This window comes from Anolis carolinensis, chromosome 1, assembly GCF_035594765.1.
Source record: "Anolis carolinensis isolate JA03-04 chromosome 1, rAnoCar3.1.pri, whole genome shotgun sequence".
Classification (NCBI taxonomy): Eukaryota; Metazoa; Chordata; class Lepidosauria; order Squamata; family Dactyloidae; genus Anolis; species Anolis carolinensis.
Window position 1 is genome coordinate 168,185,141 of NC_085841.1, and position 27,400 is coordinate 168,212,540.

The following is a 27,400-nucleotide window of genomic DNA, read 5'->3' on the forward strand; positions in this document are numbered from 1 at the left end:
AGTTGAAGGGAGATATTGACAAGAAAGAAAGCATCCAGAGGAGGGTGACTAAAATGATCAAGGGTCTGGAGAACAAACCCTATGAGGAGCGGCTTAAAGAGCTGGGCATGTTTAGCCTGCAGCAGAGAAGGCTGAGAGGAGACATGATAGCCATGTACAAATATGTGAGGGGAAGTCATAGGGAGGAGGGAGCAAGCTTGTTTTCTGCTGCCCTGCAGACTAGGACGCGGAACAATGGCTTCAAACTACAGGAAAGGAGATTCCACCTGAACATCAGGAAGAACTTCCTCACTGTGAGAGCTGTTCGACAGTGGAACTCTCTCCCCGGGGCTGTGGTGGAGGCTCCTTCTTTGGAGGCTTTTAAGCAGAGGCTGGATGGCCATCTGTCGGGGGTGCTTTGAATGCAATTTTCCTGCTTCTTGGCAGGGGGTTGGACTGGATGGCCCATGAGGTCTCTTCCAACTCTACGATTCTATGATTCTATGATTCTAACAGTTTTTGTGGACCTTACAGCAGCCTATGACACAGTGCAACATAGAAAAATGCTGCATAACGTCTACAATATCACCTGGGACTTTGACTTTACAAAAACTGTTCAGCCCCTCCTGGAAAACTGCAGCTTCTATGTGGAGTTTCAGGGCAGGAAAAGTAGATGGAGAAAGCAAAGGAATGGTTTACCCCAAGGCAGCGTTCTTGCACCGACCTTGTTTAACATCTTCACAAACGATCAGCCACTACCACCACTCACAAAGAGCTTTATATATGCTGATGACCTTGGCCTTACAACACAAGCGAAAGATTTTGAAACAGTTGAAAGTCAACTCACGAATGCCTTGAAAGATCTCTCCAGCTGCTACAAAGAAAACCACCTGAAGCCTAACCCTTCCAAGACACAAGTGTGTGCTTTCCACCTACGTAACCATGAAGCCAACAGGAAACTGAAAGTTTCCATCCTAAATATCTTGGTGTCACCTTAGATCGAACACTAACATATAGGAAACACTGCATGAACACCAAGCACAAAATAGCTGCACGCAATAACATCCTGCGGAAACTTACTGACAGTGCATGGCGTGCAGACGCACAATAAAACTCTATAAGCTAGCTGGCATTGTGCCCCCCCCCCCAATGTGTGATGGGAAGTTGCTGCTAACTGTGAGAGAAATAAGGTCGAACATTGTGAAAGCCACCCACTGCATGACTATCAGCCTCCTCCCAGTAGACTCAAGGAGTAGAACCACCACTCCTCTTGATGTTCCCCCAGCAACAGCAAGGGTGTCCCTCTGGGCAGCTAAACCAGTCAGACCCATGAGGGTCTGCCTCCAGGGGCAAGCCAAGAATGCCCCTGGAGGCGGAGTGGGCAGATCAAAAGACAACCTGGCAAGATGGCACTACCTGGAGGAATCCTCCACCTTGTGTGACTGTGGAGCAGAACAAACAACTCCGCACATGTATGCTGGCCCACAATGCCCTGCCTCATGCACGGAGGAGGAGTTGTTTAAAGCTACGGACAATGCGATTGCTGTTGCCCACTTTTGATCTAAAACTATTTAGCTGTTTGTGATTCCTTTATTTTATCTCTTTTAAACTTATTTATTTTGCAATGCTTTTGACACGAAATAAATAAATCTCAATTTGCAAAAGTGCAGAAGATTGGTGATAACCTAAATTCATGTGTTCTTTTCATAGAAGCATTTATTTGCTATAAAACCCCTATCCTAATATGTTAATTTCACAGCCACGTCAATTCTTGAATGTACTGCAACATATTTAATAGTTGTTGTGCTGATTAATTGACGTCATAAGGCAGGATAAAAGAGTCCAAAGTGAGCTCATTGAAGGAGAAAAGTTCCTTAATTGTGTACCTTGGTGCCATCTGACTCAATAGAGATTCACAATGAGGGTATAATGATAACTTAATGGAATTTGATGACTGATCTTCTCTGAAAAATGAGCTTGTTATAAAACTGCCTATCAGATTGATCCCGAGTACTATCCTTCACAAGCCCTTATTTAATATAGCGATATTTGCATGCATACCCTCTTTTCACATTTGCCATTTGTCACTGAGATAGCAAATTACATTCATCAAAATCCATTCATTCTCCCAGTATCGCTGAATACAGGATTATCTTGGCTGTGTCAGCTACCCTATGACTGGTAACAGTGAAAAATGGAGGTCGACATGCATCTTCAAGAGACTGGATATCAAGCTGAAAAGATTAATGGAGCTGATGTCATCATGTTTGTATGGCATAAAAATGAATTCTGGAAACTGATGGATCTCTTGGTAGCACTGAATGCACTTTAAGCTACTCCCCTGCTGCCCCTTTGCTGATGAGTTTCAGTGACCATCTAAAGGAATATACTGAGATGTTTTATTAGATACAGGAAAGGTTAATTTGGTCCCTTGGGCTGCTGAGTAGCTTCTACTATTGACCTGGAAAAAACAATACTACAACATCTGCTGAATGGTCTTCATCACCTTAGCTGTATGTTGCTACCATGTTGTCTCCCACATAATTAGCTTGTTTAGATGCATTGAAGGAATCTGTTTCTTTGCCTGGGAAACACATTAAGCTGACATGGGTATCCTAACAATCTATTATCCAGTCTTTTAGTGTAAAAATTAAAATAGGAGCATGTGGGACAGAGAGAATGTTTTGTTACATTTTTTTTTCTTTCTGTGTGCATTTTATTTTTACTCTTTGCGTGTTGTTCCCAGAATATGATGATACCCCTATCTTGATTCTCAATTGACTCATCACTGCTCAAATCTTGCCACACAACTGATTAGGACATTTGAACAGTACCCCTATTTGTTTTTGGTTTTTTAGCCGCCCCGAGTCCCTCTGGGGAGATGGTGGCGGGGTACAAAAATAAAGTTATTATTATTATTATTATTATTATTATTATTATTATTATTATTATTATTATTTTCAGTATTCCTCGGATTCCTGACCAGAAGCTGTTTAGTTTAGCAAATAAGACTTCTAAGATGTGCTCATAAGGGAACACGCATTTCAGTTAGTTCCCTGGATTAGCACAAGTGCCACCTAAAATATATCCTTGTTTGCACAGTGCTTGGAAAATGCTCCAAGGGAAGTGTCTATGATGTAGCAGAAGTCCTTTTGTTTTTGAACATTCATGTTATTGACACTGTGCAGTATCCTAGATGGTGTTAATCTAGTTTCAGATATTTCATTTGAAGTGGATAATAGCATCCTGCCCTCAGGATTACTGATCAGCCAGTAGGAGTTGTTTTCATGATGTATCACATTTGTCTTGCTTCATTTCAGAGTACCTTGCCATTCAATAACCCGTTATGGCTATGGATTGTTTTGATGCTGACAGACTCGGTTTAGATTTTGTGATCCGTATTAATCTTTTAGGCATAATAAACTTTGCCTGATTGTTTCACCTCTTTTTTCTCCCCACGATTTAATTATATTTCACTATAATTTTTTTTAAATGTGAAGTATCATATCAAAACTTTTAAAGATAGTGCTCACTATTGCTTAAGGAGACTTTTTTTAGTGGGGAGATAGCAGCAGGTGCCTGGCTAAAGTGTTCATCATTTTACATCTCATTTTGCTACACATAATCTTTCTTCCCCCATTTTATCATTGCTAAAGTAGCATAATCATTTGTCTTCAGGTTAATGTTTGTTTCCCACAAATAGCATCATCCTATCTGAATCTTCTAGGAAGACTTATCCATAAAAGTATATCATGAGGGTAGTGTGGATGTACACATGCTTGCAATATGTTTACTATATAAACCTAAATCTTTAGCTAGTTGGATGTTTGCACATCATTTTGCCTTATATCATATTTGGTGGGATAGCCCTCATTTCCGTTTGCACCAACAGAGCACACTAACTCTTATTTTCCAAATACTGTCTTTTACACGTCCCTTTGCATTACTGTAATCTTTGCATAAATACACACTCGGCACATTTGCCATTTGTTCACATTTGCTTTTTAAAAATACAGAAGTAGTGCTGTAGAGGACTAAACTTACTTCTAGTGGGATCCTGAAGGAGTGTCGGGAGAAATACAGAATCCTGTCTTTCCTCAGCGATTCATTCTAGTACTGATTATTCAGATATCCTGCAGGTAGAATGCCATCCTACCAAATAAAAAATAACAATTAGGTTGAAAAATAAAACAGTCCCATTTCTGTTTGTGGAGAATGTTGCAGCCTGGGATATAATTCAATATATATATATAATTTGCAAAGGCCAAGTCCTTGATGCCTGAATTTTTCCCCCCCAGGTTATAAGTGTCATTAAAAAGTGTCTTAAACTGCGAGGGTTTTGTTTTTGTGGGACATCCTACAGCAGATTTTGCTATAGCTTTTCTGTGAATATCTCATAGAGTCTCAACCAATTCAACATAGTTTCTGGCAGCCACAAAAACAAAGTTTCTGTAGTATAACATCTGCTTTCAAGTACTACACAATAAAAAAAGGAAATATCTCTTTCAAATTTTGTTACATAGAGTAATGTAAGGAGCCCCCAGTGGCACAGCGGGTTAAACCACTGAGCTGCTGAACTTGCTGACCGAAAGGTCATGGGTTTGAATTTGGGGAACAGAGTGAGCTCCCATTGTTAGCTCCAGCTTCTTCCAACCTAGCAGTTTGAGAACATGCAAATGTGAATCGATCAATAGGTACCACTCCGGCAGGAAGGTAACAATGCTCCATGCAATCATACCGCCACGTGACCTTGGAGGTGTCTACAGACAACGCCGGATTTTCGGCTTAGAAATGGAGATGAGCACCAATCCCCAGAGTCAGACATGACTAGACTTAATGTCAGGAGAAAACCTTTACCTTTACCTAGTGTAATGAAAATAAATAAAATGGGGTGTTTGTGCATCAGACAGCAAGAGTGCAAGTTTACTAGTTTGTGCCAGGCATGAAGACTAAGAGATCATCTAAGGCCCCTTCTGCACTGCCCCTATATCCCAGGATCTGATCCCACAATATCTTCTTATCAAAGATTATCTGGCAGTGGAGACTCATATAATCCAGTTTAAAGCAGATAATCTAGGATCAGATCCTGAGATCCAGGGCAGTATAGAAGGGGCTTGAGAGTCCTTGTAAACAAAGTAACCGTTCATAATCAAACCTTTGATACTGCATGGATTCAAAAGTAGTACAGTAGAGTCTCACTTATCCAACATAAACGGGCCGGCAGAACGTTGGATAAGCGAATATGTTGGATAATAAGGAGAGATTAAGGAGAAGCCTATTAAACATCAAATTAAGTTATGATTTTACAAATTAAGCACCAAAACATCATGTTATACAAGAAATCTGGCAGAAAAAGTAGTTCAATATGCAGTAATGCTACATAGTAATTACTGTATGTACGAATTTTGCACCAAAATATCATGATATATTGAAAACATTGACTGCAAAAATGCGTTGGATAATCCAGAATGTTGGATAAGCGAGACTCTACTGTACTAATATATGGTGGCTGATGGAATCCCCTTTAAGCAGGCTACTGTAATACATTGGTAGACAACCAGCATAACAGTGGCTAGGTGATTGGTCCCTAAAGTGAATGTATATAAACTTCTCTTCCCATTGGGAGGAGGACTTGTTGACTTTATCAAATAATCATCTTTGATTGGACAAACAGACACTGGAGGTGGTGTAAAAGCCAGATCCCAAGACACAAAAGTCAAGTTGTTACATGGTCTCTGACAAACTATGCTGGCAATGCTGTTTTTGGTTGACAGATACCCACAAAATACTGGCTAAAGAGAAGAGAAAACTTCTGCACTCAGACACTATTTCTTACCTGGATAGATAAATGCATGTATATAACAGATATATAACATATATATATACATAACAGATGCTGCAATTATAGCAATGTCTGTGTGTTTTATTCACAGATGTTTACGCTCCGCAATGAATTAAGTACAGAGATGTCTGCTAGAGATAAAGCAGATGATACGAAACATTCCTGACAAATGCAGGTCTATGCAGGCTATGAGATAACCTTGTATAGAAATTAATATGCTGTAAAAAGTTTGATGCCATACATGTTGCTCTTAACCTTTGAGCCTAGATGATGAACAGTCCATGTCCGTTCCTATGGGGAATGTATATATGAAAAATTACAACCATTTGAATAAAATATTAAACAGCATATTCATTCACCCATATAAAAATCTTGAAAGTTCAATACTTGTGAGTAGAGTTTTGATGCTAAATCTGCCCTTTTTAGAATATACCACTGTCATGAGTGGGGAACTCAGTCAATAAGAGGGTGATAAAGACACATGTACAGATTAGCTGAGAAACAGTAAAAAAAAACAAAAAAAAACTCTCATGCCTCATTTGCTTTCAGACCCCTTCTACGCTGCCATGTAAAATCCAGATTATCTACTTTGAACTTGATTGATTATATGGCAGTGTAAGGTAAAGGTTTTCCCCTGACATTAAGTCTAGTCGTGTCCGACTCTGGGGGGTTGGTGCTTATCTCAATTTCTAAGCCAAAGAGCTGGTATTGTCTGTAGACACCTCCAAGGTTATATGACTAGCATGACTGCATGGAGCGCTATTACCTTACCGCTGGAGTGGTACCTATTGATCTACTCACATTTTCATGTTTTTGAACTGTTAGGATGGCAAAAGCTGGGGCTAGCAGCAGGAGCTTACCCCACTCCCAGATTCGAACCGCCAACCTTTCAGTCAGCAAGTATGGCAGTGTAGGCTCATATAATCCAGTTCAAAGCTTTAATAATTATCTGCTTTGATAATCTGGATTATATGGCAGTATAGAAGGGGCCTCTGACCCATTTATTTCTCTTTTTAAAGGTCCAGGGTATTAGGAGAACTTCCCTCCAGCAAGTTTCAAAGGAGTTGGTTTTTTTCCTGTCAGCTGCCTTCACTTTGGTGCACTTCATTATCCTGCATATGTTTGCAATATGATTTTAGTGCCTTTTGGCCCAGCTTGGACATCTGGTATTTTTTTCTCCATGCAAGGAAGATTAATGCAGTGATCTAGCTTTCACAACCATGCATAAAAATAGATATAATGTGGGATAGATACTTCTGATGATTTAATAATGTATCATTACACCTGAAGATCTTGTCTAGTTATTCCACAGCTACCCTTACAAGCCCCAGCCTTTTTCTAATTCCAGTTATCGATATTCAATATTCAGCTGCAATGTTTTTTTTCCAACTTCCATCATTAGCTTTCAATTGTAATGGTTCTAGGTCTTTGCTATTTATTTACTATGCTTGAAGTGATACCATAAACGCAGAATATTAGACTGTAGATTTACTCTCATTAATACTGTAGTTGACAGACTCAAGCCCTAAATTACCAAACCTTGAATGAAGAAATCTGGGTTAAAAGGTTCAGATCATAGTCAATGTCAAATGTTCTTTTATTTTCAAATCTGAAGCACTGGGAAAGTCCATTGTTAATTAAATCCCTCTCTTTCCAAAGTCATCCTTTCTTGTTGTGCAGTCTGCTGTCCAGTAATTGACAATAATTGAGGGATAGAGTCTCCAGTGAACAGGGCATTTTGTTGCAGTGTGTCATTAAAATATTTGAAGTTTTAAGATGCTCAATAATTTAGCTTGTCACATGTTAAAAACTTAAGGGATGCTTACATTTAGAAAGCATCAGAACTGACCTGAGGCCTATTAAAGTCAATCAACAGACTCCCTTTTGCTTCAGTGGATGTTAAACCCAAACAGTTGTAAATCCAATAAATATGAAGGATACAGCACTTTCTGGGCCTAACAAGTATAGTAACAAGTGCAGTTACTAATGGGATTTTTTAAAACCTCTATGGTTGTATCTGAGATCTTTTCACTCTTGCATTGCTCTCTGAAATATATTGGAGGGGTTGTGTGAATCATAATATTAATAATAATACAGTAGAAAGTTGTGACGGAAAGATAACAAAGCAATACCAAATGCAGGGTGGGAAGGGAGGGCCAAAAGAAGTAGGCGTGGTGCCTGCGCCCAGCCAGGGGTCGCCTTAAAAGGGCGACCCCAGCCAATAGTGGGCCCAGCCCACTGGCCAGAGGAGGGGGCAGGCTTCTGATAGGCCACCTGCCCTTCATTGGCGGGAAATTTTCCTGCTGAGCAGGGGGCTTCGGGAAGGAGAACCCCCTGCTGCCGCCATCTTCCTAGGGAGGCACCCCCACCCCGCAACGGACATGCCCGGTAAGTTGGGCTCTACTTTTAGTTAACTAAATAATATCTCTTTTAAAATCTTGATTTGTAACCTGGGTCTCTGCTGATACATGAAAGGACACAATCATGTTTTTGAAGACTTCAAAATGTTTTCACATGGACTGTTGTTGAACCAGGCATCACCCATTCTGTATATTTGCATTTCATTTTTTCTGCCTCAGGATTTCTTCACACAGCCCTTTCGGGCCGTACTGTTGTGCTGGCAATCAACAGCAAAAGGGTGGCTCATGGTGCTCCATGTACCCTTCCTGGTGCACCCATGCATGCTTCATGGGGATGGGATAGTCATTAGTAAAGATGTTAAACAGAATTGGGCCCAAGATTGAACCCTGCGGCTATCTACTAGTCACTTGTTTCCAGAATGAAGAGGAACCATTGGTGAGCACCCTTTAAGTTCGGTCACTTAACCAATTACAGATCCACCTAACATTAGCTTTGCCTAGCCCACATTCGACTTGTTAGTTTGTTTGTTTGCAAGAAAATCATAGAGGTTCTTGTAAAAGGCCTTACTGAAATCAAGATATACTACATCCACAGCATCCCCTACATGTACCAAGCTTGTAACTCTAACGAAAAAAGAGATAAGATTAGCCTGGCATGATTTGTTTTTGAGAAATCCATGTTGACTTTTAGTAATCACAGCATTCTTTTCTAAGTGATTGCAAACTGTCTCCTTAGTGATCTGCTCCAGCATCATTCCTGGTATTGATGTCAGGCTGACTGGATGGTGATTGTTTGGGTCCTCTTTTTTTCCCCCTTCTTGAGGACAGGGACAACATTTGCCCTCCTCCAGTCTGCTGGGACTTCTCCTGTTCTTAAAGATTATTGCCAGTAGTTCTGAAATTACTTCTGCTAGTTACTTCAATACCCTTGCTTCAACATTTTTTGAAAAACTTCTTTTTGTTGCTCCTTGCCTGCCTAGGCAGTGTCCGCTCATTTAGGACTTTAGCCTTCTTTACAGTGTTCCTGAAAGTCTGGGTTACACTGTTGTATTTTTACTTGGTGCTTCCTCCTTCCTTCCATTCTTCATATATTTTTATTTCTTTTTTCTCACTTCCTCCCTGAGTGCATTGTGCAGTCACATTGACTTTTTCAGCTTCTTCGCATTTTTCTTCTTCCATGGAATTGTTTGTGATGGTGCGTTTAGAAGTTCATTCTTCATAAAATCCCACCCATGATGGGTTTCTTTTTCTACTTAGACGGGATTCTGCGCAGTATTTTTCTGAGCTTGATAAAATCAGCTTTCCTCAAATCCAAGGTTCATTTTTGACTATACGTTTCTTCAGCCTGTCTTTGAGGGCATGGCTGTACGAGCTCTCATCACGAGTTCCTGCACTTCAAAATACATCACCACATCATTGGTTCGTGATCAAGTTGGCAGGAGCAGACCTAGTGTAAACAGAAGAATCAGGCATTGTCTGGTACAATTTAAGACTAAGAATGCCTGTGTGTTTCCCTTAGTGTTTGAATGGGAAAACATGTGGATTTTCTGAAGGCACAAGAGCCTTTCTGATTTTGGATGCTAAGCAAGCTCAGCTCTGGTTAGTATGTGGATGGGAGATTACCAACAAAGTTGCTTTAGGCTATATTCCAGAGGAAGGAACTGGCAAACTACTCTTTGTCAATGAAAACCCTACAAAATCCATGGAGTTGCCAGAAGTTGACAGGCAACATGAAGGCATATACTTGTGCATGGGTCTTGTACTCTAACAACATTTGAAAGGACACACATTTCTGATCCCACTTCTGAATACTTCCTTTAGCTGAGAAAGAGAAATATTGATGTTTCCTAATGAAATAGTGAAGAAAAAAAATCTGCTTGCTCATTTGCTCATCACTCATTGTCTGCAGGGGATAACCGTGGATACTAGCGGCACACCAAGAAAATCCGGTCTTTTGAGGTCATTGTGCCTTTTTCAATTTAACTTGTTTTTAAAAAACTCACTTGGGAAATAGCCCATCTCAAAATATATTCACCCCATCCTGTTAGGCAGAGCCCTGATCACTGCCAATGCTTGTGGCTGGGGATGGGAGGTAGGTGGGAGGGGGGGGGGGTGACTAGTTACAAAATCCAGTCTTAAATAGACCCCATTAATTACCAAAGGACCCAAAGAAGAAAAGGATCAATATGATCTGCAGCCTGGAGCTGTGAAGCTGCCTTGTAAGTGAAAAGCTAATGCAATTGAACTTTCTTTCTTCCTTTGCTGCTGTGCTCTTTGCATATGGCCCCTTTGATCTGCCTATTCATAGCCGTGAAGCAAGCAAAATTTAATCAAGCCTGGGGGGGTGGGGGTGGGATGGGGTGGAGAAGAAATGCTGTCAGCATCTGGGCTCCAAAACCAGGGTTGTCAATCAAGTGATGAGTCATAATACCTTCATGTTTTAGCCCTTTAAGCTTCTTCCTCAGCTGACTGGTTTCCCTTCTACTTGGCTGTGGGGGAAGAATTGGAGACTGCAGTGGGACACTCGCTGGCTTGTTGATGAGCCCGGTCAGATTAGTGTCTCCATATCCTTGCTCTCCCCTCTGTTAAAGAGGAGAGCATGAAATGTCTAATCAACTTGGCATTTGAAAAACTCAAGAGAGAAAAGATTTGCTCACTAGCATGAGGAATGTGTGACAAAAGCCAGGCACAGGGTCCTGTAGGGCTTTTGTAAGTTAGCATCCAAGTGAAGTTTCTTCTCACTGTCTCTGCCTTTAGGAGTATTTGACTTGGAATTGAAGCCATGAAGAAAAGGCACACTTTCCATTGACTAAATTGAACTTATTTTATCTGGGTTTCTTGGATAAAATATTTCCTACTGCAAAATGCTGGAATATAGTTTAATTTCAATTTACTATCTGCCAACACATGCCATTCAATCAGATAAACACAGGATCTGAGCTGTCATCACAGCCCTTTATGCATACTTAAAAATAGGACTCTTTTTTCGCACATTTGGGAAGGGGTTGACTCATATAGATTATATATGCAAAGGCCACTTAAAAAGTTTCATGGGGTTGGAAATTGCTGTAGTTTCTGGAAAGTTTCCTTTTGATGAGATTGAGAAAAGGGTGAGCTTAAAAAACTGCTCTTAAGGCACAGCATGTATATAAATACAGCTTGTTGGAGGCCTTCCTACCTGTTTTGTTTACAAAATGTTCCAGTGAATTCAGCAATAAAATTCCCACTGAACAAAGGGCTTGTATATTATTAAGAAATGAAAACATGCAGAAAGCTAAATTTTAGTAACAAAAAAGTTCTGCTCTGGAAAAATAGCAATGAAGGTACCTTTCCTACCTAGTCTCTGATGCTCTGCCTATCTCCAATGTGGGGAGAGGGGAAGATAAAAAGACATGGCAACTGCAACACATATGAGTACTAAGAGGAGCAACAACGCCATGCAGATGTAGGATCCTCAGATCTCAGGGCATTAGGTTCTTACAAGGTTTGGCAGACGAATGGTTCAAGGATTTTATACTGTATGGTTTTAAATGTATTTATTGTATTTTGTTAAATTATTCCATTGTTTTAATTGCTTATGTTTTATCTTCTTGTATTGTATATTGGCATTGAATTTTTGCCAGATTGTGAGTTGCCCTGAGTCCCTTCAAGTGAGAAGGGCGGGATAGAAATGAGGGAAATAAATCTATATATATAAAAGGATAAAGTTGCGGGCGCAGTGACTATAACAACAAAACTAAATATCCCAGAAATACGAAATTTGGCAACACAATGCAAAAGGCTTGCCTCCAGGTTACAACAACACAACCACACCACAAAACCACACAGGACCCACAAAACTCACAATAACGCATCGTGACTATAACAACACAACTAAACGCCCCAGAAATACGAAACTTGGCAACACAACGCAAAAGCCTTCCCTCCAGGTTGTAACAACACAACCACACCACAAAACCACAATCCGGACCCATAAAACTCACAACAATGCATCGTGACTATAACAACACAACTAAACGTCCCAGAAATACGAAACTTGGCACACAACTAAATGCCCCAGAAATATAAAACTTGACAACACACGCAAAAACCTTGCCTCCCGGTTGTAACAACACAACCACAACACAAAACCACAATCTGGACCCACAAAACTCACAACAATGCATTGTGACTATAAAAAATACAAAATTTGACAACACAACTCATCCACCTCCCCAATTCCTACATTCACACTTGGCCTCCAAAAAAACAATTACAATAATAACAATGACAACAACAACAATAAGAATCTACACCATCACAGGCAAGAAGCAGCCAGGCACTGAGGCTGAGAGGCCAGTCAGTGCTACACTGGGCCTCCAAAAAACAATATAGTAGCATCTAACTTATCCAGCCTTCATGACCACTACAACAACAACAATAATAAACACCTACACAGGCAAAACAAAAAAAAGACTATTGTACCACAATAAATATATAAACCGCACTCAGCAGAATCAGACATCACGATTAACAACAAACCAAAGACAACAGGGATCTCAAGCAATTATCAATCAACAAAAAAATTGAAGAAGGTAACAGACTTCAAATACTACTACTAATGTGCGTATAAAGAAGGGTGGAGGTCACAGCATAAATACAACCTAATGTAGACTGACCAACACCACCAGACTAAGCCACAGCAATGCGTGGCCGGGCACAGCTAGTAAATAAATAAATGAATAAGGATCTTGGGTTAGAGAATTTCCAAGATAAGTCTTTCAAAGATATTTGGGTGACATACTCCGAGAAAATGTGATTTGTACTTAATTTTATGTAAGTGTCCTCAAATCACCTGTTGGCTTATGATGACCACATGAATGTCTTGGGGTTTTCTTAAACCCCTTCTACACTGCTATATAAAATCCAGACTATCTGCTTTGAACTGGATTATATGGCAGTGTACACTCAGATAATCCAGTTCAACACAGATAATGTGGATTATCTGCTTTGATAATCTGGATTACATGGCAGTGTGGAAGGGGCCTTAGAGAAGGAATAATCAGAAATTGTTTTGCCAGGTCCTGCCTCTGAAATATAGCCTCCTGGTATTCATTGGTGGTCTCCAATCCAGATAGTAACAGTCTGACCCTACTAGGCTTCCAAGATCAGATGAGATCTGATGCATTTAGAGTATTTAGGCCCCCTGGTGTTAATTACTGGTGTTTAATTGTCATAGCCTCACCAGAAACCATCCCCTGGTTTTGTATGTTGTTTTTGAAATCTCTAGACTTGGGAAAGTGTCTGGACGTTTGTTGGTTCCTTCTGTATGTGGGACAGTTCTAATGGCATCACACGGTCGTGGTGAGAAAAGGCTGACAAAATCTACTAATTCCTGCTGTTTTTCCACTAACTGTCTTCCTTCATCTCTGTTGCTCCCTTGGACCTTTGCGTCCTGCTGCTACGGTGTTGTGCAGCAGTGTGTTTCTTTCCATTACCGGCCCCCTTGAATAAGTAATATTTACATTTGCCTTTTTGTCCTTATTTCAGCAAAAGACTTGGAGACATTTTAAGGGATTTCACCACCACCATTTGTTCCACTTCTTAAAGATATCAACTCCCTCTCTTCTACAAAGGAACTGAAAAATATTGTGAAAGTCTTAGTAACATACAGAACAACATAGATATGTGAACAGAAAAAGGGTCAGATTCAGCCAGATGGGTTTCACATTCAGGATCTCATCTGCAGCTCTAGTACAACCTATATTGCTATTCCTTTCAGGCATGTGTTGTCGAAGGCTTTCATGGCCGGGATCACAGGGCTGTTGTGTGTTTTCCGGGCAGTATGGACATGTTCCAGAAGTATTCTCTCCTGATGTTTTACCCACATCTATAGCAGGCATCCTCAGAGATTGTCCAGAAAGTGTGGGGCATGTCCAGAAAGTGTGGGGTGGCAGAAAGCAATCTATTGGCATCCTAAAACAGGCCTACAAGGCAAAATAGCTGGCTCCAGATGACAGCTGGAAAATGTTAGATTGAGTGAGAGAAAATGCATGGCATGTCCATAAGACTCTGTGTACTGAGTCATGGCAAGGGGTTGCTATGAATCAGTATCACTAGAGCAGGGATCCTCAAACTTTTAAAGCAGAGGGCCAGTCCACGGTCCTTCAGAGTGTTGGCGGCCAGACTATAGTTTGAAAAAAATACAAACAAATTCCTATGCACACTGCCCATGTCTTATTTGTAGTGCAAAAAAAAAAACCTATGAAAGAACCATACAATATTTAAAAATAAGAACAATTTTAACCAACATAAACCTACCAGGATTTCAATGGGAAGTGTGGGCCTGCTTCTTGCTGATGAGATAGTCAAGTTAATTAGGATTGCTGTTGTTGTTGTTGTTGTTGTTGTTGTTGTTGTTGTTGTTGTTGTGTGCCTTCAAGTCATTTCAGACTTAGGGCAAGCCTAAGTTTAAACCTGAGGGTGGGGACCAGATAAATGATTTTGGAGTGCCGCATCCAGCCCATGGGCCTTAGTTTAGGAACCCCTGCACTAGAGAAACCAGCTGTTGGCCAGCAAGTCCAGAGAGCAATGAGGTGTGTTCAAATTTCTTATAATGTTTTTAGCTTGCAAAACTCTGACTTCAGGCTCTTCAGTGACCATAGTTAGCTGGTATTTAAATGCTGCCAGTATTGGACGCTTGGGAAGTCGCAGAATGCTCAACAGAAGGATTCAGCAGGAAATTTTATACCACCCCCTCATTTCCTCTACAGGAAGGCTTTGAAGATGGCAGCTCTAAAGTATGGTCCACCCACTTCTGCTGTTCAATTCTTTGTCTGCCCCAACACTTGTGAATATAGCACAGATGTAGAGTTACATTTGAAACATTGGATCCATCCTCACTTCAATTCCCCCCCCCCCTTTTTCTGATGATTCTTCTGAATAAAACTTCTTTGACAGAAAATAGATTGCCAAGAATCCTTACTAAGAACTACTAATTGTGTTTTGTTTGTGCCGTTTACATAGCGGCTTTCCTTGACTTTTTCTTCTGTATGAATTGTTTTAGTTACTGTTTCTGTTGCTTGCCATCTGGCTGACTTGTGCTGCTCTTTTTATTTTTGCTCAGGCATGTCTAGATTAGTAGGTAGGTTTGTATAAATAATGATGCTATGAAAGTCTTTCAAAAATAGTTAAGATTTCTGCAGAAGTCTTATTTTTCAGTGACAATCTATGGGAAGGTATTTGCTTTAACCCTTTGTATCCCTGGCAAATGTGTGTTTTATGTCTCATTTGCCAGGACAAGGTTGATATCTTGTCCTTACTTACTCCACAGTGAAGGCTCAATTGCAAGGGCAGGTGGTTATTAACAATGAGCACAGGTCAAAACCAGTTGTGCAAATTCTGCAAATGCAAGATTGTGTTGATTTTTCTACACATTGAACATTTCTTATCTGGAAATCCCAAACTCCAAATATTTCAAAACATGAAATGGTGCAGTTAGGCAGTGGGATAGTGACATCTTTGTTTTCTGATGGTTCAATGTACATAAACTTTGTTCCATGCACAACATTTTAAGGTGATATGTATAAGGTGTATACGAAACATAACTGAATTTCATGTTATGCTTGTGTCTGTAAGATAGATAGATGCATACATAAACATAGACATATACCATGCATGCATGCAAATTAGGGCTCAGCAAAATATTTTTTAGTTATCATAAATCAGATCAAATTAGTTAAATTAGTACTTATGACACAATATCTGACACGTGGGCATTGCCCACACCAAAAACTTAAAAATTGAACCTTACCCAATATTTTTTCATTTAAATTTTGTAAACCTCGGAAGCCTCCCAAAGTCAGTTTCATTTTCAGTGCAAGCAAGCAAAGCAAAGTCAAAAAGGCTGCCATTCCTCTTTAAATTAATGGCTTTTCGCCATTAGGAGAGGGAAGCAGCAGGGAGAAAGCAGCGTTCTCCGGGAAAGAGGCTGCGAAAGTACAGAATTTTGGGAAATGAATATTTCTGAAAGTTGGAGAGAATGATCAACGGTTATCTTGTGTTCAAGGAGACAGCTCTTGTAGTTTTTTGAGTTGTTTATAAAAATGCTGGTGCCCCCTAATTTTTAAATGAGTCTTGAAACTTTTTTATTGATCTCATAGCCCTAATGCAAATACAGTAGAGTCTCACTTATCCAACACATTTTTTTAGTCAATGTTTTCAATACATCATGATATTTTGGTGCTAAATTCGTAAATACAGTAATTACAACATAACATTACTGCGTATTGAACTACTTTTTCTGTCAAATTTGTTGTGTAACATGATGTTTTGGTGCTTAATTTGTAAAATCATAACCTAATTTGATGTTTAATAGGGTTTTCCTTAATCCCTCCTTATTATCCAACATAATTGCTTATCCAACATTCTGCTGGCCTGTCTATGTTGGATAAGTGAGACTCTATTGTACAGGTACAGTACTTTTCACTTTCCCTCCCTCCAAAAAATATCCCCCAACTCCAGATATATTTGTGGGCCTCTCTAGAAAACAAATGAGGGTCTATCTACATTGTAGAATTAATTCAAACTGGATCTACATTGCCTTACATGCCAGGATCTGTTCCCACATTATCTACTTTGAACTTGATCATATGAGTCTACAGTGCCACATAATCTGGGATCCTAGGCAATGTATATCCAGCCGCAGTTTCCGCCGTTTAACAGTCATAGCTTAATGCTAAGGAGTCCTGGAGGTTGTAGTTTTGCAAGGTTTTATCCTCCTTTTTCAAACAGTTTGCTGTTACCTCACCAAACAACACTCTGAGGATTCCATAGCACTGAGCCATGGCAGTTAAACTGGTGTCAAATTGCATTAATACATTACCCCTACATCCAAGAATACATTACTCCCAATGTATTCTTGGGCAAGAAGAGATTTAGAACCATTTCACATTACCCAATGATAATGCTATAATTCCACCTATCTTTTATGCTTCTGTCCTATGGAATCCTGGGAGTTGTAATTTGTGAGGAACTGATGGAACTGGAGTAAAAAGAATAGGCAAAAACCTCTGGATTCAGGTGTGCAGACCAGGCCAAGAAAAACTGCATCTGAAAATACTGCCAAAGGTGTTTTTACCAAATATTGGTTCAGGGGGGACAAACAGTTCCCTGATTTCCTTTGTACTGACTGGGTAAACAATGCATTTAATAAATCTGTGAATGATACAGTGTGTGTGCATGTGAAGATATGCAAACCAAACCAAAGGCAAAACATCTTGTAATATAAAATTATAGCTTGGTAAATGTTTGTTGTCTAAAGATCAGAAATATGTTGCTTACTAAATCTTTATTTCCTTGTCACGCAGATGGATCGTGTCATTTTCTGTGTATTTTTGGAGGTTGACTACAAAATCTACAAGAAGAAAATGAACGAATTCTTCCCCACGGGTATGTATGCTGATTTGCTTCTATGAAAGATAAATGCATTTTTGTGTAGATATGCCAGTGCAGAAATCTCTATATGCATTTTACACATCTAAGTATTTTACACTTAGATGTATATTTTACACATTTCTGAGTAACCTCTCTTTTAAATATTTGGTGTATAACACATGGAAAGATCACATAAACATGGCTATGTAGTCATCATACAGCCAAATCAAAATGATCCCATTTTATATTTGATAAGAGCCAAAATATTTAATTTTTAATAGTAATGTGGTTTCTTCTTCCAAACATTTGTTTCACACACTCTTACAAGACTGTGACTATTTTTAGGGCTTGCATATGGGAAATTCCTATCAGTAGGTAAAATCAAATAACCCTTTAAATTTTGCCAAAGGCAATTGTGAACATATTTCTTCTTTCTTGCCCCATCATCAAATCCAGCTGTCCCCACTTCTGCCCATTCGTTTCCCTTTGGGGCTGGTGCTAGGGGCCTGTTCAGACATTTATATAGAGGAGCCTTGGAGGAGCAAACACCTGGCCATGCTGTGTCTCTGTATGTACATGTGCTGCTGTTCAGCAGTGACTTATGTGAATGCTTCCTAAACACATGACGACTGATAGATGCTGATTATATCAGCTATATACGCACAACTTGAAAATACTGGAAGCCGCTACAATTTTATCCTGTCTCCTTTTCAGAATCCTTCCCAGATCATTTAAGCCACTCTTAGATACCATAGGAAGGCAAGCAGGTTTCAGAGAGATTACGCATAATTCACCTGGTGGCTGAGGGCTGTGCAATGATCACTAGCGGTCTTCTATTTCCCAAGTTACCCCTTGATATCGCTCATTACAGCTAGAAAATTATCTCATGTCAGCTCAGAGCCTGCTGTATTCCCCATGACAGGCTGAAATTGTCCCTGCACAGAAATGAGTCACCACAAGGCAGCTCTCCTTAAACTACCTTGGAAATGTCATTTTTCATTATACAAGCTAGTCTACTCACCCCCCCCCCCTTCCTTGCATATAATTAAAGTATTGGGTCTGCTTCTGATTCTCTGATTTTCCTCCAACAAGTGAAATCAACATGTCTATTCAACAGTGTCCTATGCTATCATCTCAGCACAACAGTCTGACCTGGGAAGAGAGTCATGGCTGACATTGGTAGAGGTCTCTTCTACTCTTGAACCTGCAACACAGAGACAGGGACACAAGTGCTTTTTTTCAGGTGTTCATATCAACCAAGGCCAAACTAAATTATGAAACAACCTCAAACTAATTATAAAAGCAACTAAGTTAGGCTAGTATGCATGTGCAACAGGGCTTTCTTTGTAGCAGCACCTTATGATGGAACTCTTTGCCAAATTAAGCAAGTTCCTTCTGTTTTCAGCTTTCAGCAAGTAGTTGCTCATAGCCTTTCACATTTGAAACTGCTCTGTTTTGAAATGATGTTTCTGGACTGTATTTAAACATTTTACAAGAGTATTCTAATACTTTAAAATAAAAATGTATCTTTGTTTTAATTTAATGTATTTGTTCATCACTTCAAGAGCCCTTGTGGGCTGGAAGACACTATATAAATATAAAAGTAAATGAAAAAATAAAATTTCAAACAAATAACCATTAACCACTTGAGCAGAAAACAAGTGAACAAAGTTAAATAATCACATAAATGCAGGGCTGAATGAAATTCCAACACTTTCTAGCATAGGCTGAGGTCTTAAATCAGCTTGGTATGACCTCACTAATCCCGCCTGACTCTGCCTCCTGAGTTCTGCTCTGCTGGGCCTCAGCCACTACATGCAACGGGGGTCTGTTTTTCTGTTGGTCAGGATGAAGTATGCTGATGTTTACTTGCTTTTTCTCTTCAGCACTCTTAAATGTGACAGAAGCAAGATCCCATTATCAATTCCTTCTTGCAGGTTGTTGGCAATAGGGGATGGAAATGTCAGTATGCCCCAATCGATAGGAGAACAGATCTCCACTGCTTCACAGTGAATAGAGGACTTTTATAATTGTGGAAATAGTGCTGTGATTATGAATAAATAGGGATCATAAATATGTATTAGTTACAGATACATAATCTTAACTGCAGCTATGAATTTCAGCCATAGACTATAAACATTAATAGAAAACAACTATAAAAAGAGACATAGAAAGAAATCAGGTCCATATACATAAAGGCTGTATGTGATGGCAGATGACAAATGACCATTCCCAGGAACTTGTGGAGCTGTTTTACTGTTGTTCCTCAATGGAAGACTTTCCAGTATACAAAATTAAACATTTCTGTCAACTTATACATATTGAAGAAGTGAAGGTGAGTGGAAAAAAAAACCTATTCTCTCAACGTTACCCCATAACTATTTTTTACTCAATTTTCCATCTTTAGTCTAAAGGCCCATATAACTCTGGAACTGCCATTGGGTATAACAATACATTTTCCCTAAGATATCACCATCCTGGAAAGAGGAAGTCATCCATGTGGTATTCTTATACTGGATTTGACAAGCTGAAATGCAGCCCTGTGAGGAAGAGCTTAGAGAGCTTTATCTGTTTAATTTGAAAAGAAAAGCTGAAAGAGGGATGTGATGGCCCTAAAGGGATGCCATGTAGAAGATGGAACATGATTGTTTCATGCTACTCTAAGGTTAGAACATGAGCTAACGGAATCAGAGTAATAGAAAAGAGATTCCATCCAAACAGAGGTTATTTACTGTAAGAATTATTCTAAAGTGAAATAGACTGCTTCAGAGAATGACTAACTGTCCTTCTCTGGAAGTCTTTAGGCAGAAATTGGATGTACATTTTCAGGAGTGTTTTACTGGGAGATGATGGACTAGACCAGTGGTTCTCAGCCTGGGGTCCCCAGATATTTTGGGCTTCAACTCCCAGAAATCCTAACAGCTGGTAAACTGGCTGGGATTTCTGGGAGCTGTAGGCCAAAACATCTGGGGACCCACAGGTTTAGAACCACTGCTCTATGTGGTGGTGAAAAATACTTGTTTATGCTGTAGAAACCTGCAGATTACTTTGAACAAGAACTCATTCCTTGAATAGCAGCTGAGTTTGCCCAGAGGGAGAGACAAAGACCAAGAGAGGAAAGAAGGCCTGTGTTGCTTCTAGAGCAGTGGTTCCCAACCTGTGACTATGGAGCCCTAAGACTCCACATACGCTTCCCAGGGGCCCAGAGGAAAGAGTTTTATTTCCTCTTTGTCTAGAGCTCCCTCTACTCTACACTTCAGAGCCATTCTTCAAACTATTTATTTATTTTACCATATTTTTACCCTGTTCTATCTCAATCCCGAAGGGGACTCAGAGTGGCTTCCAAACTGGCAATAATTCAATGCCGCATTAAAACATAAACAAACAAAATACATAACGAATTAAAATTAAAATTCAAACTATATTTGAAAACATCCCTGAGTTTCCGAATACCAAAGATTTGCAAAGTGGCAATACAATAAAGTACCTGGTTTAAATCACAAACCGTACACTTAGATCTAGCCGATATGTTTCTCTAAAGTTCAGAGTCTAAACCATTACAAGCTAGAAGAAGGGTTTTTTTTAGTCTAATAGTCATCCAAATTTCTTTCCTTACCACATTCTATTATTCAAAGTGAGAATGGGAAACACACTAAACCTTACATGAAAGTGTATACGACCCATTTAATAGCCCTAGCATCCATTTGGGAGAGGAGATCATTTCAAATGGGGACAACTAGAAGAACAATTCCTCTGCTCCTTTCCCCACTCCTCGATAACATTACTCCTAAACACGGTTGACTTGTGAAACACAGAGTAGGCCTAAGGGCTCCACCACAGAAATTGATTCTAACAATGCTGGGAACCATTGTTCTAGAGTGTGAGAAGACCTGAGTGTAAGCGAATGTAAACCAAATCTTTAATCCTCGTATGAAGTGTCTGTTGCTGCTGGCTGTCCATTAGCTTTCTATGGACAAAAGTTCTCTTGTTACATCTGCTTCTAGTATTTTAGATATTTTTACTACTTCCATATTGAGCTGTGGCTGTGATGTATAAAGACACACAATTAAGATCCCAGCTTCCAGATTTGTCACCTCAAATGTGGCCTAATCATCTATTCCTACATCCAGTCAGGATAGTTATTCTGTGTCCTTTTGATCCTTGTTATATATGGGATGGTAATTCTTGCCTGCCTCGGTATCTGTGGGGTCAGGATTAATGACTGTGAGTTGAGAACTAATTAATTTATAATAAAAAGTGTGATCTTGTATATGTGCCTTACGGCGGAAGTTGCTATCACTTCAGTTAGCACAGAATTCTTCTACCCCTTACTTGATTTCAGAGCAAGCTTTTATTCCCCAGTAATTAACTCATAAAAGCTATTCTGTGTGTATGTGCACGTGCCTACCCTTTAACTCACAGCCACTGTTAGCAGTTATAGCAGCCACAGAAAGAGAAGAAAGGAAGCACATAAAGAAATAGCAGAGATTAGAAGAGCATTGTAATCACACAAGTTGGATGAAGAATGAAGGGCAGAGTGATTAATGCCAGCGAAACTGCAACTCGATCTGTGCAAATGACAACTGGAAATAGGATCTCAAAGCTGTTCAGGAGAAAGTTGCAGAACTTTGGACCAGAGCAGAATTGACAAAAGGCTGACTGCAGAAGGTCAAGAAGAGAGCTGGAAAGTTGGAAACTCTTGCAGCTTCTTGTGCCACCTTACATAGCAATTTGAAGAAGTACCTGTGAATGAGAAAAAGCCCTTCTGAATCAAAAGGAAGGCCAGCAGTCAGTTTCCAACTATATGCCTAATGAGAACCCCATAAGTAGCACATAAGGCAGTGGTATAACCTTCTGTCTTTTTTGCCCAGCAATTGGTATTACCACCCAGGATGAGCTGCAGTGAAGCACGCTAAGTGGTCCTCCAGATGAAGTAAATGGTGCTGTAGGCTGCTTTTTTTAGCTCTAGTTCCCTTACACAGTTCTTAAAAAAAACAAAACAAAAAGATCAAGAGGCCACATGGATTTGGAGTTGGAGGTCTTGAAGCAGCAACAACCAGGAATAAGAAAGGAGCTCTGTCGTGAGAGTTCTTCTTTCTTTGTACTAATTTGGGAGGGAGGGCATTTACACTGTAGAATTAATACAGTTTGACACCACTTTAACTGCCATGGCTCAATACTATGAAACCACATGACTACGGAATGGCCTTAGACTACTATTTCTGAATGGCGTGATTTTAATATTGAATGTAATATTTTTTTTGAATGTTTAATATATATGCATTTTAATTCAATTTATTTTAAGCTTAATGCTTTGTATGTGTTTAGGGCATTGAATAATTGCCATATGTAAGCAACCTTGAGTTCCCTTTGGGGTGGAGAAAGGTGGGGTATAAATAGGGTAAATAAATAATACAGTTTTACAGGAGCATTATTCTTCTTTGCCAAATAGTGCTAATATTTCACCAAACTGCAAAGCCAAGGATTCCATAGCATTGAATAATGGCAGTTAAAGGGGTGTCAAACTATATCTATTCTATAGTGCAGATGCATCCTTGGAAAAGCCTTAAGCCTTTGTTCTCTATTTCTGGCCCCTCTATAGCTTAAGAATAGCTGCATTGAGGTACAGAATTCAAAACTATATACCATATTCAACATGGGTACACACATCAGATTTGTGTAATGCAGAAGTAGGAATTGTCTGCCTCCCCAAGGTGTTGAATGGCAGCCACCAGAATCCCTCACCACTGGCTTTGCTGGTTAGAGATTTTATGAAATCTATCCAGAGTGCAACACAAAGCTCACCTCTGGTTGAAAGGCAGATATATAGGATTGACTTTTATTTCCAGTGACTGTCATTGCAATACACTTTTCCCCAGATGTTACACCATTTTCATAGTCGATGCACACTTGATCTTTTCATTGAGCTGTTGACTGTGACCTCAGATCCCATCCCTTGTCTCTCACTGTCGGCTCAGTCCCCATTAGCTTATATATGGAAAATTGCTTCTCCTCAATTTACACAGAGCAGATAATAATCCTAACACAAGCAGATCCCTTTTTAAAAATTGGTGTCACATTGGCTGCTTTCCAGGTCTCTGGTACAGAGGCTGATAAAATGTTAGCATAGTAACTCAGTGGTGAGTCATTTCTTTAAAAAAATGATTCTGCAAAAGAGAGAAAAATGAGAAGGGCAAACAGGGAAGATTAAGGAAGCTGGGAGAGATTCCTTCTCCACTGAAAGGGCTTAGTAATCAGTATGTAGATCTGCTGGATTTTTATTCAAATGCCAGAATGGAAAAATTAACATTTCAAATATGGCCCTTAAATCCACTGTAATTTGAACTAAATACTGGGACACTGTTTAATAGTTTCCATTTTTGAAGCGATCTGTAGCATGGTAATGTCATCAGCAGTTTGTAGTTAGGACACTACATTTGAATCATTTATGGTAGCCATATTTCTAAAGCCAGAATGACCTCATTATTATGCCAGAGGATAGGTTTTCTCAGCATACTTTAAGAACAAGAGAAAGGCAAGTAGCTGTAAGGTCAGCCTGCTGGAACATCCATGTACACAAATTAGCTGTGAAACAGGATCGTTCAGAGCCAGCTGTTCAGCTCTTTGTAGTTGTGACGTACACAGGGCACATTGTTGCTAAGCTCAAACCTTCAGCACCTGCTCTTGGATTCTGTGTAAAAATGTGCTCAGATTCATAGAAGGCATAGCATTTCTGGCATGGACTATATTTTACGGGAGAATTGCCATAATGATAAGGAATATATATTCCATATAAATACAATCAATGAGAGCTGTGAAAATGGTGACAACAGTATTTTTCTAGAGAGGTACGTGTAGACAAAATCTAGCTTTAAAAAAATGGTAGAGCTGGGGTTCTCAAACTTTTTCAACTGCAGAGCACTTTTTGAAACAAAAGTTTCTTGTGGAGCCCCAAAAAATGTTTATATATTATATATATAATGCGGAGATATATGAGGCATGGGCCTGGCCAGCGACAGATGGTTGGAGAGTGTTTGTGTGAACTAATTCACACAGTGCAAAAAAACAAAAAAGGAAAGAAAGAACAATACAATATTGAAAACAAAGAACAATGTTAACCAATATTAACTTAACAGTATTTCAATGGAAGATCCCTGGGGACATCCAATCCAACCCCGCTCTGCCATGCAGGAAAAACACAATCAAAGCACCCCCTAAGCGGTTGGAGGGAAATAGGGTTTTGGAAACAAAGAAAGTGAGAGGGAGGATCTGGGTGGCAAGGAAAAGACTGAGAGCAACGAGGGAGCTAGGGGAGAAAGTGTCTGTGTCCTGGGAGGGCGCTACTGCTGCTGTTGTTTCCGGCAGCTCAAAACTTTAATTTCCCTGCATTTCTCAGGACAAAGAAAGAGTAGGAAGTGGGAAGTAGCATGGTTCCATGGAGCGTCTCACTATCACCGGCAGAGCTCCATGGGCTTTGTGGAGCACAGTTTGAGAACCCCCATGCTACAGATTACAGAGTAAATGGAGACTTTGGAGTAAGTGAAACCATTCAGAATAGCCTGTATAATAATGGAGTTTGACCCCACTCAGTCAGGTGTCCAATATGGGCATCAAATTTAGGATAGTGGAGTAACACTTCACAAATTGAAGAGGTAGAGTGAATTATCTCAATGAAAGCTTTTTTTAAAAAAAGAGATGTGGGTAACCAGAAGAGAACACAGAAAGAAAAGTAAGGTGTTAAGGTAGCAGAGCATTGAAGTAGGACAGCAAATATCTCATGATGTTTCCATGAGAAGCTTTTACCATTTACAGTTAGTTTTTAGGCTTAGCCTGTAATAGGCCTCATGATGGCAATTGTCTCTTCAAGCAATGGTGTCATTAGAGTCTCCATGGTGACTATGGTCTCTTGACAATCTCTTTCCACACATCTTAATCCTCTTTCTTTCAATTCATCTGAAAAGAATATTAATCTTTTTTCCCTTCAAAGTTTTTTTTTTAAAAAAAAATCCCAGCAGAGAAGTGAAGGACTTGAATGGACTTGGAAAATATATATATATATTTATTTTCCTGGAGGGGATTCCCTAACAATACAAGAACAGCATGCAGACATTGATAAGGGTATTTGCCTGTTTGGTGATAAAGCTGAACACTTGCATTCTCCTGGGTTTCACTCCAGCAGCTTTCCGAGCTCTGAATTTGCATTCTTTTTACAAAAGTAATAACAAACCTGTGGAGAATGAACACATTTCCTAAACGTTTCCATTTTGTTTCCTCTTTTTGCTCCCTTTTTTTCTTTGCTCTTTTGTGAATCATTCTCTTTGTTCAGCTTCCTCGCTCTCATTTGCATATAAAGGCACTTATAATTATTCTGGGCTGGCAAGATATTCCCTATCTCTAGAAGAACCTGCAGTTTTGCTCAATGGATATGGTAGCGCAGTGCCATGTCAAAGAGCAGTGCCACTGGGCGAGCTTTCTGCCATTCAGATTAATACTCAGAAGGGATTCATGAATGCTGTGCTGTTTTGTTGAAGTCTTATTTCATATTGTCCCTGTTCATAAAGTGGAAAGGGGGAATATTCCAAACAGAAATGATACTACTGCCTTGCTTGGCTTTTAAAAAAATTGATAGGGTTAAATCCCATTATTCACAGGAATTGTATAAGGCTTCTTCAAAGAGGGATTAAGCAATAAATAGAGACATTTTCAAGTAAAGGTTGTACTTTGGGTCGCCTTCCTTCTCTTTAAACACATAGATGCAGGAAAAGTGAGGAATGAGCAGTTTGAAGCAAGTTGTTTATGGAACTGGCCTCAGACATCGATAATTTTTCTTTCAGAGCTCACGTATTAATAAACCCCTGAAGAAATTCCAGTCAGATACTGACACTACCAAAGTGATAATGAAACCAAGTCCGTGTTACACTCTTGTGCCTTACAGCAACAGAATACTACATGAGGGAGCAAAGGCCCAATTGCTGATCCATCAAGTGGGTTTCTCAATACAGTAGCAATGAGAAAAAAGAAATATATATCTGTGTAATGTTTCTTGTTTCTAAAATGTGTTAAGGTAAAATCTGAAAAGGGGTTTTGTAGCACTTTAGAGACTTAAATGAGAGATTGAAGTTGGTAGAAAAAACTAAAGTTGATAACATACATTTTTGTATACAGTACTAAGGATTCATCTACATTGGCTAGTTATTCCTGGGCATTTCCACTCTGGACTGACCTCCACACCTTCTGTGCTTGATCTGTAGTGGTGGCAGGATGGAGTCTGCAAAGTCCGGCCAGACTGAAACTGATTTAGCCTAACTGGACCATTCCTTACCTTCTCTGCTGCTGGAAATTGAAGGCTCCATATTAACATGAGCAAAAGTGTTCACATGACTAGGAAAAAAAAGATGGTGGCAGTGGTCCATGTGGACAATGAACAGTTTACATCAGATCAGGTCATGCTGTCCACACTGTGCCCAAAGTCTGAACTGCAGATTATTTCCCTTATTTTCCTTAGTGCAGCATTCAACCACTTTAATCCAGTTTACCCTGCATTAAGGACTGAAAATCCTCGAATTACTCGAGTGATTTCCTAATCAATGTGGACTATATGGCCCATGTAGACAACTCCTATTTCTTATTCCTCAGATGCATACTAAGACTTGGGTCGATTCTACACAGAAACCTTATCCCTGGACTGATCCATAGTGTTGAATTCTACCATCCCCTGGGCCGCTATGGAGATGGGAGGGAATCCTGATAATCCAGTGGTGCTGAACACAGTCCACCCTTACCACCTTCCTCCTGTTCTCATCAT

At 39.7% G+C, this 27,400-nt stretch overlaps 1 protein-coding gene across 5 annotated transcripts in view; it reads left to right on the forward strand.

The window, feature by feature from the left end:
• The window catches only part of macrod2 (mono-ADP ribosylhydrolase 2), a 1,355,048-nt gene that overhangs the window by 1,142,545 nt on the left and 185,103 nt on the right, over positions 1-27,400 (forward strand). For all 5 annotated transcript variants that reach the window (XM_062969120.1, XM_062969122.1, XM_062969121.1 and 2 more), the window contains exon 9: positions 17,529-17,610. In XM_062969120.1, the coding sequence (XP_062825190.1) occupies positions 17,529-17,610 (82 nt within the window). The remainder of the gene's footprint in view (positions 1-17,528; positions 17,611-27,400) is intronic.